A 15,254-nucleotide genomic window follows, 5' to 3' on the forward strand; every position below is an offset into this window, starting at 1 on the left:
TTGCATTTTAATCAGTGCATTGTATTTTTAGGGCTTGCATTTTTATGGGCTGAAACTCAACATGGTTGATAGGTGCAAAAAAAAAGTGTTACGATCTCTTCTGAATCGCAACAAAATAAGAGAGTCATCACACACACCACAGCCAATTAATAAGTGAATTTATTTATCAGTATAAGACAGAACAACATTAAAGATCAGTATAAATGGTAATCAGTGTGTCAGCAGAGCAGATATATGCAAAGGTGTTGCATTTATGAAAGACAACAGTCCAACCATTCTCAGTTCATGAAACCTCCAAGAACAACAACCATCCCAAAGGAGATGGATAAAAAGGCAGCGGTGATCTCCCATATTTATCACATTTCACGAGTTCTCCGATAGCCTTTTGACACGAGACCCAAAGTACAGAGCAAACGAAAACAGCCCCAATCTCTTCACAAGCTCAGCCCCACGCTCCCATCTCTTTTATAGAGCGTCATGATTACATTCAGGTGTGCAACCACTCTCTTCAGCCAATCACCTGCATCTCAGAAATAACGAGTTACTCACTGAAACACAAGTCACACAAGTCAGTGGCAGCGAGAGAGCAAAATAACAATAATTGTTTCACAAAAACTTTTTGTTTTTTGTGAAAACCTGTATCAACTGTATATCATGCTTTTACGGCCATTTTACGGTTTAATATGTTATAGATAGACATTGCCCTACCCCGCTCATATGGTATTTATAATTTAAATTTAATTTAATTTATAATTTGTCTGGTACCTGTTACATAAACTAATAGGGTTAACTTACAAGAATAGCTGTCCGGTGACTTACATGAACAGGATGGTAGTGATGGCAGCAGTGGAGGTGGTCTGGGATGGAATATGAAATATTATCTTAGTCCATCACTGCTTACTTTACCTCTGCTCCTACATTTACCTGCTGGTGGCCAGGGGGCCCCCAGTGGAGTTTTTTTTTTTTTTTTTTTTACATATTAATTAACTTAAAGGTATAGTGGAGGATTTTCCTGAATTTTAGATAAGAACCGCCCTCTCCACTTTTTGAAAAAATGCACATGCGCAACACTCTACCTGCTCCCGAGAGGGAACGCCTATTAAACGTGTGCGAGGTTCTCCTCGTGCACGCTCTGTTTACAAGTTGCTGTCGGCATCGCTCATACAAGATTACTTTCCAAGAGAAGATTTGCACTTTTTCTCCAAATAGCATGCCAAACTTTACCTGTCGAGTAGAAACTTCGCGACTGAGGCATCAGTGGGAAGCCCAACCTGTGTTTTCAGTGCACGCCATCGTGTGAAACAATCTCCCAAAAACACCTTGATCTTGTTTCTCTCTTCTGAGGCCTTTCTCTTCTTCTCATACAGGTCGCACAAACATTTTCTCTTGCGACCCTCAGACATTTTCAAAGGACCCGGTGAAATGGCGAGCTTCAATGAATGGCTTAAACCATAGCTCAAGCTCACCACACATATACACCAGAAAGTGCGCATGCGCAGAAAGCGAAAACTTATCTAGGGACGAGCACGTACGACGGCCTTACGTAAACATATCACCAGAATGATTGACAATTAGGAGGACCATTAGTCAAGATCAGTGGTTCCCAAACCTGTCCTGGAGTACCCCCAACACTGCACGTTTTCTTTGTCTCCCAAATCAAACACACCTGATTCAACTCATCAGCTCATTAACCCATGTGTTAATGAGCTGATGAGTTAAATCAGGTGTGTTTGATTTGGGAGACAAAGAAAACGTGCAGTGTTGGGGGTCCTTCAGGAGAGGTTTGGGAACCACTGGCCTAGATGATCCACCCGGAAGAAAAAAATCCTCCACTATACCTTTAAACAAGTGACATAAATGAATGAATGAATGAATGAATGATTCAAGACAAGAAAATTCTGATTTCATGATCAATATACCTGCCTACAACTGAATCAGAATCAGAATCAGAAAGAGCTTTATTGCCAAGTGTGCTTGCACCCACAAGGAATTTTTCTTGGTACTGAAGCTTCCAGTGCACATATACAAATACAAATACAAATACAACAAGAACATAGTAATACAAATTCTAAGAATGAAAATATATAAAAAATAAATAAAAATAGTATAAAAGTAAAAAAGTAGGGTCACAGTTGGGTTTAGTCTGAATAAACATTTACAGATTATGAACATATTTACAGTATTTTGAGTAGTATGAATAATATAAATATCACCTGAATTAGAGAATATTACACTAGACAGTGGGAGTCTAGCGCATGTTACAGATTATAAACATATTTACAGTATTTTGAGTAGTATGAATAATATAGATATAAATATCACCTGAGTTTATTGCACTAGACAGTGGGAGTATTGCACTTACAGGCATATGCTTTGGGGGGCATGTTAAGTGTTCAGAAGGGAAATGGCCTGTGGAAAGAAACTGTTCCTGTGCCTGGAAGTTCTTGTGGCCAGTGATCTGTGTCGCCGTCCTGACGGTAACAGTTCAAACAGGGGGTGTCCAGGGTGAGTGGAGTCTGTGATGATTTTACCTGCTCTCTTCCTCACTCTGGAAGAGTACAGGTCCTGGAGGGTTGGCAGGGGGGCACCAATAATCCTCTCTGCAGTCCGGACTGTCCGTTGTAGTCTCCTGATGTCCGATTTGGTAGCTGAACCAAACCAGACAGTGATGGAAGTGCTTAGAACAGACTCAATGACGGCTGAGTAGAACTGGATCAGCAGCTCCTGTGGCAGATTGAACTTCTTCAGCTGGCGAAGGAAGTACAGTCTCTGCTGGGCCTTTTTCACAATGGAGTCAATGTGATTTGCCCACTTCAGGTCCTGAGAGATGGTAGAGCCCAGGAACCTGAATGACTCCACTGCTTCCACAGTGCTGTTCATGATGGTGAGAGGGGGGAGTGCTGGGGTGTTTCTCCTGAAGTCCACGATCATCTCCACTGTTTTGAGTGTGTTCAGCTCAAGGTTGTTATAACTGCACCAGACAGCCAGCTGTTCAACCCCCAGTCTGTAAGCAGACTCGTCACCATTTTGGATGAGACCGATGACAGTGGTGTCGTCTGCAAATTTCAGGAGCTTGACAGAGGGGTCTTTAGAAGTGCAGTCATTAGTGTACAGGGAGAAGAGCAGTGGGGAGAGAACGCACCCTTGGGGGGCGCCAGTGCTGATGGTGAGGGTCCTGGATGTGAGTTTCCCCAGTCTCACTAGCTGCTGCCGGTCCGTCAGGAAGCTGGAGATCCACTGACAGATTGTGGATGGCATGGAGAGCTGAGTCAGTTTGGCTGTGAGAAGATCAGGGATGATGGTATTGAAGGCCGAACTGAAGTCCACTTTTTTTTTTTTCACAACTGCTGCTGTGTCTGCCAGTGTTAACCTCGCGTGCATAGACAATTTGTGCGCAAAGTCACGGTAATGTTAAGCCATGCCACAAAAATTGGATTTGATCAATGATTGATGATTGACATTTAAATCAATGATTTATCCTTTAAATTTAATGATATTCAGAACAGAACAGGAATAAAAAAATAATTTAAAGCGAAAGTGAAAGTAAGCAGTGTTGGGCTCACGTATCTCTCTCATTAGAATCAAAATGTTTCAACATTTGCGATGTATTTGGATGCTAAACTATTCTTTATTATAGGCTTTGAACTTCACCCACATTCCAATATCGACGGAAAAAATCATCCTCTTCACATGCGCAAAAATGTGCTTGGAAACATCACAGTGGAGCGGTGCTTATCGTGAATGTACGAATTGTAATACTGACTATTTAAACAGAGCACTGTAATTTTTATATGTTAGGTTGACTATTTTATTATTATATTTTATTACGGCTTTGAACAGGCTGCGATGTCAAGATTGCAATGCTGGCATTGTGTGTGTGTGTGTGTGAGGCGCAGGCACAATCGCACAGTGGAAACATAAAAACATACTCCATCAGTTCATACAAGACATTCAAACTGCAAAGTGTTGCAAAACTTTGGAGGATATTTTGCAAATAATGTATTTAATATGTTTTGTGACAGTTTGTTTTCAGAAGTTTCAAAGAGTTAGTAAAAGAGTAAAGAAAAAGTTAAAACTTTAAGTATCTTTTTTTTATTAAGTATTTATTTTGTATTAATACATAACCTCATTGTATTAATTTATAATGTAACATTATAGCGTGACATTTGTGCCAATAATTGCCAAACATGTGACTCCGCGTGGTGGGAGGGGGCCCCCAAATCAAATTCTGCTTAGAGCCCCAAAAAGGCTCGGGCCGGCACTGCACTTCAGCTGACAAAGTTTAAATCCCGTCTGGCTAGAGCTCTTCCCATAATATTGGCTGTTTTATCACATTCACCACATGAGCAAATACACTATGAAAGCAATATGGTTGATTGTGTTTGTATACCTCTGGAAGTGGTTGAAAGTGGAAAAGCTTAATTGTGGACTTAAAGACCACAATTAAGCTATGAATAGCTCTATACAGTATAAATATATGACATGGAATGTTAATGGGTTAAATCAAGCTTTGAAAAGGAAAAAAAATCTTAATTTTCTGTATAAGCAGAGTGTTGATTTCATTTTCCTACAAGAGACTCACTTAACAGTAGCAGACCATGTTAAATTAGGGTGCCAATGGAAAGGGCAGATTTTCTTTTCTTCATTTTCTTCTCAAGCAAGAGGGGTTGCTACACTGATTAGTAATAAAGTACAATTTCAACAGGACAGAGTAATTAAAGATAAAGCGGGCCGCTTTGTTATAGTAAGGGGTTATGTAGCCTCAGAACCAATAGTTTTGGTAAATGTTTATGGACCAAATTTTGATGAACCACAATTTTTCTACAATTTGTTCTTGAATTTAAATTACCCCTCCTCCGAACTTATAATTGGTGGTGATCTGAATTTGACCCTGGGTATATTAGATAGATCGGCTACTAATAGGTTTTCACATACAGCTGCAGCTAAGGTATTAATACAAGAAATGGCCTACCATAATCTTATTGATATTTGGAGGGCTCGTAATGAAAATGAAAGGAAATACTCTTTTTACTCTCACAAGTATAATAGCTACTCTAGAATAGACCTATTCTATATATACTCTGGGAAGCAACATCTTGTATCATTTTGTGATTACTTAAGAGTAATCACTGACCACTCTCCGCTAGTGATGCTTGTTAAGTATGGACAAACTGCTGGAAAGAAGCGGTGGAGATTCAGTAACTACCTTCTCAATGATTTAGAATATATTGACATTATTAATACCAACATTGAGATCTTTTTAGAACTGAATAAAAACACTGCCTCCATATTAGTTATCTGGGACTGTTTGAAAGCTTTTTTAAGAGGCTTAACTATTTCATATACATCGAGGAAACGTAAACAGAATGATTGGAAATTAAGTTCCTTAGAGTTGGCTATTTCTACCCTGGAAAAAAAACACATAGAAACTCAGGATGATAAATATTTACTACAGTTAAAAACTAAAAGACTTGAATATGATATCATTATTAGCCACAAAGCAGAGAATGCTCTTTTAAGAACTAAAGCGCAATATTATGAACATGGAGAAAAGTCTGGTTCTTTACTTGCCTGGCAGATTAGAAAGGATGATGCTAGTAAATTAATCCCCTCAATTAAACAAAAAGATGGTTCGATAACTAGGGACCCACAGCTAATTAATATTGCCTTTGCAGAGTTCTATAGGTCCCTATACTCCTCTCAGGGGAGTAATTTAGCTTCAATAAAAATGTTCTTAAACTCCTTATCCGTACCTGTTATATCGGAGGAGGATAAGGTAAGCTTAGAAGTTGATATTACTGAGGAGGAGGTTCAAAGGGCACTTTGTAGTCTGTCAGGTGGTAAAGCCCCTGGGCAGGATGGATTCCCTATTGATTTTTATAGAAAGTTTCTACCAAAGCTTCTATGTCCCTTGGTAGAAATGTATAAGGAGACTTTATATAATGGGAAATTACCTGACACATTAGAACAAGCACTGATTATCATGTTACCCAAACCAGGGAAGGAAGTTAATCTATGTGGCTCCTATAGACCAATTTCTTTATTAAATACGGACTATAAAATTTTAGCTAAAGTTATTGCAAATAGATTGGCTTCCCTTATACCTGAACTGGTGGCTATGGATCAAACTGGGTTTGTCGTTAACCGTTCTCCTTATGATAATATCCGAAGGTTCTACAATATTATTCATTTTTCAAAAAAAATTAATGTACCCGTCTTAGCTGTCTCTTTGGACGCGGAAAAAGCTTTTGACCGTGTCGAATGGAGTTTTTTATTCTGTGTTCTAGAGAAAATGAATTTTGGTCCCAGATTTATGGCGTTGATTAAAACTCTGTATCAATATCCAAAGGCATCAATTCTTACAAATTTCGATACCTCTTCTCAATTCCCACTTACAAGAGGAACCCGACAAGGGTGTCCCCTCTCGCCTCTTCTTTTTACTTTGGTAATTGAACTGTTAGCTATTGCAATACGATCAAACCCACAGATCCATGGAGTTGTAGTCGGAAATGATGAACATACCATTTCATTATATGCTGATGACATAATGCTTTTTTTAACCAGGCCTGAGTCATCTCTCCCTGCATTGGCCGATATACTAGAGGCATATGGTTCTATCTCGGGGTATAAGGTAAACAGTACAAAGAGTATTATTATGCCTCTTAATTCCTTTGCAGACGTTATGCCTCAATTAAATGTACCATTTTCATGGAATGATACTAGCTTAACATATCTTGGCCTACAAATTTCAAATAAGTTAGACCAGATATTTGCGCTAAACTATGTCCCTTTGATGAAGGTGATGGGGCAAGAGTTAGATAGATGGAAAACACTGCCCATTTCACTAATAGGTAGAGTAAACTGTATTAAAATGAGTGTACTCCCCAGGTTTCTTTATTTATTTAGGACTCTCCCTTGTCATGTCCCTCAATCTTTTTTTAAGCACTTAAATAGCTTAATAACAAAATTTCTATGGCAGGGTAAGCCAGCAAGAATAAAATTGAAAGTCCTCTGTTTGAACCCATGTGAGGGAGGACTCGGTCTCCCTGACTTCTATTTATATTATTTAGCAGCACAATCAATGGTCATATGGGCTTGGCAAATTAATAGACACAACCCCCCTTCTTGGAGACAAATAGAGCAACATCAATTAGTAGATATTACTCTTTCTAGCTTACCTTATATCCCTTATGTGCATACCTTTAAAAGAACTCTTAATAATCCCTTTGTTCTACAGGGGTGTAAAGTTTGGTCTGATATTAGGAAAAGGACTAAAAACCTTCAAAAAATATACACAGATACCCCTTTTTACGCTAATCCGGCATTACCCAAGATATTAAAAGATGAATTGTGCTTGTTATGGTATAGAAAAGGGATTTGTGTATTTGGTGACCTATTTGACAAAGGGTCATTATTACCCTTTGAACAGTTAAAGTTAAAATTTTCTCTGGAATCCAAGCACTTTTTTAAGTATCTACAGGTTAGAGATTATATTAGAGTTCAGCAAGGAGGTAAATTGTTATCTTTTTATCCTTTGGAACTAGACACCTTTATTGTGGGTAAAGATATAAAGAAATTTGTTTCAACTATGTATAAAATGTTGCTGAAGCTTTCGGTTTGTGGCCCAGTGGGGGCCAAGCTGAAATGGGAGCAAGACCTGGGGGTTGATTTTAAAGAGGAACAATGGGAAGCAATCTGTCAAAAGAGTCAGACATTCTCATTTAACAGTCGTCATAGACTGCAGCAATTCAATTTGATTCATCGAGTGTATTATACACCGCAGCGTCTAAATAAAATGAACCCTGACCTTTCAGCATTATGTCCCCGATGTAAAACACAGACTGGGTCTCTTATTCATATGTTTTGGTCATGCTCCCATTTGGATGACCTTTGGAAAGCTGTTAAAGATACTATTGAAAAAGTTATTGGTTCTGACTTGGCTTTAAATCCAAGACTGGTTCTACTTGGAGATGAATCTATGTTACCTCTATATTCTTTCTACAATATTAGATTTGTTAAAATGGCTTTGATGGCTGTTAACAAGTGTATCGCACTGAAATGGAAAAGTGTTACACCCCCTTGCTTCAATATGTGGTTGAATGAAATCTTGTCCTATATTCCACCGGAAAGAATCATGTATAATTTGAAAAAGAACTCGATGGCTTTTGACGAGGTATGGGGAAAATTTTCTGTAATTCTTAAATTTCTTTGTTCTGTAATTTACTTCTGTGAAAACCCTCTGTTAAAAGAATTGTCTGCTGAAATACTTGAGAATTAAAAAAAAGATTTGAAGAAAAAAGAAAGTGGAAAAGCTCAAAACTTTTTAGACCCCGTTTACGCCTGTATTTAGCATCGTCATCTTGTGATCCGATCAGCCCAAATGCATCTTAATACCGGGTGTAAACAGGGATGTAGAGTGTCTAGAAACCACTCAGTTTTAGCCTGTGGAGATTGAGCCCTGGCATTATCTTGCTTCCTAGGAAAGATGTCATCTTGATACCATTATATGTCTCTTCACAATCCCAATATATGCCTCCATGTCAATCGTACCTTCACACACATGCAAGTCACCCATGCTGTTTGCACTGATTCTGTCTACCACAACAGATGTTTGCTTAGTTTGCTTAGACTGTGTTAAGTGACAACAGTAACATGTGGCTGTATTTAACACAGTAGCGGTTTATCATGCAGTGCCATCAGAGGGGTCAAAGGTCACGCTCATTCAACTGAGGTCTCCTGTCTTGCCCTACACAGACTGAGATTTCTCTGGATTCCCTGAATCTTTTTATAATATTATGTGTGCTGGATGCTGAAAGACCTATATTCCTGCAATCTTGCATTGAGAAATGTGATTTTTTTTTTTTTATTGTTTGACAATTCTCATTATATTTATCACAAAATCGCAAAGACTGAGAAGCTCCTTTTACAATCAATCGAGATATCCTCGCCTATGTTCAATTCACCTGCTCATTCTGGGCTGTTTCAAAGCAGTTTAACTCTGATACTCTATAATCTTTTCACTTTTATTTTGCCTCTGCCCCAACTTTGAGTCTGTTGCAGCCAACAAAATCAAAATATGTTTATATTTACAAAATACACTTAAAATGGATCTGTGAAAACTTTGAAAATATTTTTAAAGAGAATTAACAAATCACAGATTATGGATTTTACAAAATGTCCCAATGTTCCTAGATTTGGGGTTTTATGTAAATTGAATATATAGTGTTGTTAATATTTATATTTGTTTATTCAAATTCTGAAGTGCTAAAAAAATGAAAGCACTGTTTATTTCATTTGTATATTATATTATATTATATTATATTATATTATATTATATTATATTATATTATATTATATTATATTATATTATATTATATTGTATTTGCCCTAATATGTGTAGTTTCTTTTGTTCTTATTTTAATTTTAATATCAATGATAAAATAATTAAATTAAATTGTGAAATAAGTTTTTCAAATTTGCCCATCCCCAACTTTGGCCTAAATGGTTTGTCATTCTTTTTTCTTTTATATTTTATTACCTTGTAAGGCTAAATTTCTAAAATAGGGAAATTAGTTGGGCTTGTACTGCTCAGTCACCTGCAAAATAGTTTTAAAAACCATCATGAAAAAGAATCATAAGATTGTGAATTGTGATCCTGCCTGAAAAAACATAGATATATTTTTGCTGTATCGCCCACCCCTATTTGTATGAATTTCTTATTTGTATCACAAATGTGTTTATAATTTCCCAGACTGCTAACTAAGAAGGTAAATTTGAAGAAAAACTGGAAGACACTAATGCACTTATCATTTGTTAGTTATGAACCCATAACCCATGTCAGAGCTCATCTGTATCTGCAGCAAATGCTTTAAGACTGTTGTCATGTTTCTGAAGGTTTTTAAACTGTTTAATCTGAATTACTGTTTGTATTGTTCTTATTGAGATCAGTTGTGTGTTCACATCAAACTCCTGCTGTAACACAGTAATACAGAAGATGAACACAGTGAAAAGGAGAATCATGATATCTGAAATTACATTAGAGGCTCATTTATGATTCACCTTCAACAGAATCAGATTCATATTTAAATAGATCAGACTGACAGATTCACTCACACTGACTCTCTCTTTATCATTACAGATCCAGGTCTGTCTCCAGGAGCTATAGCAGGGATCAGTGTTGGTGTTGTTCTGCTGGTGTATGCAGTTGTAGCTACAGCTGCAGCTGCTGGTGTGATTTACTATCGCCACAAGATCTCTGAACTAAAAGAATGTAAGTATTACAGCAGATAAAGCAAGAGAAATGCTGAGCTTTATTATGCTACAGTAGAGATTAAAGTGTAAAATGTTTGTTCATAATCATGTTTCAAACACTTTACACTTGTATGTGTGTGTTGTGGTTTTGCTCATAAAAGCAGAGTTAGAAAGAAACATAATCAATACACAGATATTAAAGAGCACTGGCCTGTGGTTTTGTTTAAGAATGAAAGGCTGAATGTATTTTTATACAATTTTATATAACTATTTTATTGTTGTGTGGAACTTAAGTTTATAGCAGGTCCACACTTTTTAAAATGCATGAAGTTTTCTGTTAGTGTTGGTGTCTGGGTTTGGGTTAAAGTACAGTATGTATTACTAGCTTTAACAATAGACTTCTGTGTAATGTCCACATTCAGATAACTGAGTAGACGTGTGTCTCAATCATAACTGATCTGCTCTCCTGACTGGTGTTTTACTGCTTTCACACAGATTCTGTGCACTCTTCATCTGGTCAGGTTCAAAGGTCATCTTAAACCAGCGCACCAGCTCAGAGTAGTTCATGATGCTTTTCACACCAAAGAAATGGAAACTCTTAATAGAGAAGTTATAGATTTATTTAAATGATAGGAAATACAGAGCAATGGCTTCAGGGTGTCACAGATGCTAAAATAATAAACTCAACCATATCAAACAAAACCTGAGATTAAAATCAGATTAAAAATAAAGCCTTCTCTGACTACCCAACATTTACACATTTAGCAGATACTTTTATTTTAAAAAAGAAGCACTTAATTAATGATGAATACAACACAAAACACACAGGTAAAAAACACAGATTATGAATAATGTTGAAGTATATCAGATAATGTGTTAGTTTATATTGTCTCCTGCTGTGAGTGTGATTCAGTGTTTACAGGTTTAATGATCAATCATTGAGCAGGAGTCAGATGTGGAGCGAATGATCATGTTGATTTTATTCCTCTCTGCTTTTATTGCTTTTCTTCTCCAGCTAATGTCTGTTCTGTGTTTCTCTGTTTCTGTTTGCTGATGTGAAGGGATTTATAAATTGAGGATACTGTCAGTGATGGAAGGAGAACCTGTCACTCAAAACCCTGATGAAGAACGTATCGCTCTAAACCCTGATGATACTAAAGTACATAAAGATGACAAATTACGGTGGATGTTTAGAGGCGCTTGTATTGCTGAAAGGAAGAGCGCTGCTGATAGTTTCACTGTACATGATGATGTTCTTGATGGGAGATTTAAAGACAGACTGGATCTGAATCCTCAGAATGGATCTCTGACCATCACAAACACCACAAACACACACTCTGGAGTTTATGAACTAGTGATCAACCGATCGGGAAAGATCTCAATAAAGAGATTCAGTGTTTCTGTCTTTGGTGAGTAACTCAAATCTTTACGTAATATTGATTTTATTTTAAATCAGCTGAATTGATTCAATTTAGGATTATGGGTTTATTTGGTTATATCTTCTTATATGCACAGTCTTCTGCACAAGTACTGAAGCATAATGTCATCTATTATGCTGTATATAAAGACAGTTTCATTTCATTCACTTTAAAATCAAATGAGTATTGATTAATGTTTTAATTATTTTGCACTAAACTTGATCAATATGTTGTGTGTTTGTGAGCCACTGAAGACCTCCACAACTATCTGACATTATTAATCATAAACACATTAGCTCAAGAAAATTATTGAATCAAATCGCATCAGTCTTTTGATAGAAAGTAAAAATGATCTGCAGTTTCTCAAGCTCAACAGTATAAATATATAAAGTGTAGAGTTAATCAGAATAAAACCATTATTACTGGAACAATAAGAAGAGAAAACAAAGAGGAACGTAAAACAAACCACAATGAAACATGATATTCAATAAAAATGATATTGTTTCCTGGCATAAACACAATTAAACACTGATGTGATGATCCTGATGATCACACATGAATCAGAGAATATGATTGGTCCAACACACACATCACACACACATGAGAACTGAGGCCATTTGACTTGTTTATAGATTTACACCATCATTTAGGTTGTTTATATAATAAGAAATTACATTAATTTTATTTATAAAATTAGTACATTTGAGGTATTTAGTATGGAGGAATTTATCCATGTTGCTTTTACTACTTCATTTTCTTTTTCTGATTTCTGTTCTGTGTTTCTCTGTAGATCAAGCTCAGATGAATGAAATAAAGACTGTGTCAGTGAAGAAGGGAGAATCTGTCGAACTGAAGACTGGTGTTGCTAACATACAGGAACATGATGAGATCCAGTGGAAGTTTGGATACGACACACCGTTAGCTGAAATCACAAGAGGGACCAAGAAAATCTCACCATTTTCTGCTGCAATATTCCAAGGCAGACTGAGTGTGAATCATCAGACCGGATCACTGACCATCAAGAAGTTCAGAACCTCAGACTCTGGAATGTATTTGCTATACAAAATTGAAAAAGGAACTATCAAACCTATATTATTCAAGGTCAAAGTCTCTGGTGAGTAAATCAAATATGTCAGTATAATAATGATCTTATTTTAGATCAACCCTGTCAGACATTTAAGATGAAAGACTGAGTTTGTATGATGACACTTTATGATTTCTGTCAGAACAGACTCTGTCAATGTGTGTGTGTGTGATTGTGAATGATTCTGTTTGAACTGTTACCGTCTGGTCGACGCTACAGAGCACCGAGCACAAAAACAACCAGACACAGGAAAAGTTTCTTTCCCCAGGCCATCTACCTCATGAACACTTAATGTTCCCCTACTGTGGAACAAACATGTGCAATACTTCCCTCAGACATTTCATTATAGCACCTTATAACTTTCTATATATTTATAATTTATAATCTTTTATTTTTATTTTTTTATTTATACCTATGTTACTTGTCACTTGTCTTGTCACTTTATATTGTATGTGTACTGGAAGCTACTGTCACCAAGACAAATTCCTCGTATGCGCAAGCATACTTGGCAATAAAGCTCTTTCTGATTCTGATTCTGATTCTGATTGTGTAAATATTAAGTTATCTAAATGCAAATAATACATTCAAAATCAACAACGCCTTACTATATATATATAAAAGAAAAGCTTTTCTTTAATATGATCTGTCTCGCGTGTTTCTTTCAGATCCCACTGATAACAGAAATAACCCAGAGGAGGAAAGTGTGAAAAGTATGAATCCAGTGTAACATTATCATCATTCATAATAAATCAAAATCAACTCTCCTTACTATATATATAAAAGCAAAGGTTTTCTTTAACATGATCTGTCTCGTGTGTTTTCTTTCAGTAAATAACCCAGAAGAGGTGCCTTTGAACAGCGTTCTCTGACTCCGGACTGTGACATTATCAACATTCAAAATCAATCAAATCAGATTTCTCCTCGTGTGAGTCTCTAAACCCTGTATGAAGGAGATCTAGCTGTGTGTGTGTGTGTGTGTGTGTGTGTGTGTGTGTGTGTGTGTGTGTGTGTGTGTGTGATGTTGTGATGTTAAACAACAGGATAACATATAGACACATTTCATTTACTATGTTCTTCACACTGATCTTTAGACTAACTCTCATCTTTATTTGATCCTCTAATGTAAATCAAAATCTCCACATTTCATCTGTTACTCATTTCATATAATACACACTGTATAATCCAGTTTCTGTTTCTGCATCTATTAGACAAAATCTCTGATGAGAAATGTCATGTATAGACTATATAAGAAGAATGTGTGTGTGCTAAACCAGTATTTCTCTGACTAATGTGTGTTTTTATATAACAAGCATGATTAATCCTGAGCTTTAGATACTTTAACAGTCTCTTCACTTCTAGAAGTTTCTAGAAACAGTTTAACTGAAGAAGCTTCAGTGTGACTTTGACTGTTCATCTCTGTGTGAAACTCTGTTATTGCAGGAATTATCTGCACATTTATATTACTCTAGTATTATTTGGCCTTACTCTATTTGCTTATATTATAATCTGTCTTTTTTATGATACATAATTGCACTTATATTTTTATCAATCTATATTTTGTATTATCTGAAGTGAATCTGCCCATCTGTGTCTCTCAGATCAGATGTGAATGTGAAATTATAAACTCTGATTCTCTGTTGATGATTTTCACTGTTGTGTGAAATTATTGATTTCTGATTGTTCTTTTATTTCATTTTATCAGAGAAGCTTCAGCTTGAATCTTTTGTATTTGCTGATTTGAGCCGGACGCACAGCGTTCACTTCATGCTGTTACTGAATAAAATAATCAAAATAAACCACAAACACAAATCTTGAGGCTGTCGTCTGCTTTATGCTCATCCTGATCCTCCCAGACTGGAAAACTGGAGAAACACCATTTTGGTTCTTCAGAAAGTCACACTTGTGTGTAAAGGAATAATAAAGTTGCTCAGAATAAACACATTTGACTGGTACAATGTAACAAAAATAAAAAATTACACTGATAATAAATAAAAACAGCAAAAAAAAAAAATGTGTTTTATAAAATCTAACCATACATTACAAAGACCGGAGGAAAGGATCACAACTATCAGAAAACTTTTTAAAAATGGTCTGTATTAGAATTACACAATCAACTTCCATTATTTAGTTTGAGGGAGAATATTGATACTGTATTAATAATGTGTGAATGTGTATTATAACAACATGTTAAGCATCAGTTTTAAGGAAATTGCGGAGAATGAGTTGTTTGGTCGCTCCTCCACTAGTTGGCGCTCCAGTGTCTGTCATCGTGTTTAATTCACCAGTCGCTCTCTTTGCTCCTCTGTCTGATAACCTTTCACATTACTTTATCTCCTATTGTAGCTTTACAATCTGTTCATTGAAAACTAAAAACTATTAAACATAGCACGTTTGCTCATTTCAAAGTTGGTTACAGTGACTGTTGTTGTTCGTGGTTTGGCCACAGTGAGGCGCCATTTAACAGACAGTCAATTCACAATTCACAATAAATATGCTTCAAA

The 15,254-nt window shown here is 36.3% G+C and overlaps 1 protein-coding gene across 1 annotated transcript in view; it reads left to right on the forward strand.

Moving 5' to 3' along the window:
- The window catches only part of LOC307169919 (uncharacterized protein), a 57,914-nt gene extending 43,286 nt beyond the window's left edge, over positions 1–14,628 (forward strand). The window contains exons 8-12 of the mRNA XM_079890788.1: positions 10,139–10,270; positions 11,313–11,660; positions 12,460–12,783; positions 13,419–13,463; positions 13,582–14,628. Of these exons, the coding sequence (XP_079746914.1) occupies positions 10,139–10,270; positions 11,313–11,660; positions 12,460–12,783; positions 13,419–13,463; positions 13,582–13,622 (890 nt within the window). The 3' untranslated portion in view covers positions 13,623–14,628. The remainder of the gene's footprint in view (positions 1–10,138; positions 10,271–11,312; positions 11,661–12,459; positions 12,784–13,418; positions 13,464–13,581) is intronic.
- The last annotated feature ends 626 nt before the right edge of the window (positions 14,629–15,254 follow it).

This window comes from Squalius cephalus (genome assembly GCF_949319135.1).
Source record: "Squalius cephalus genome assembly, chromosome: 13".
In the NCBI taxonomy this organism is placed as follows: Eukaryota; Metazoa; Chordata; class Actinopteri; order Cypriniformes; family Leuciscidae; genus Squalius; species Squalius cephalus.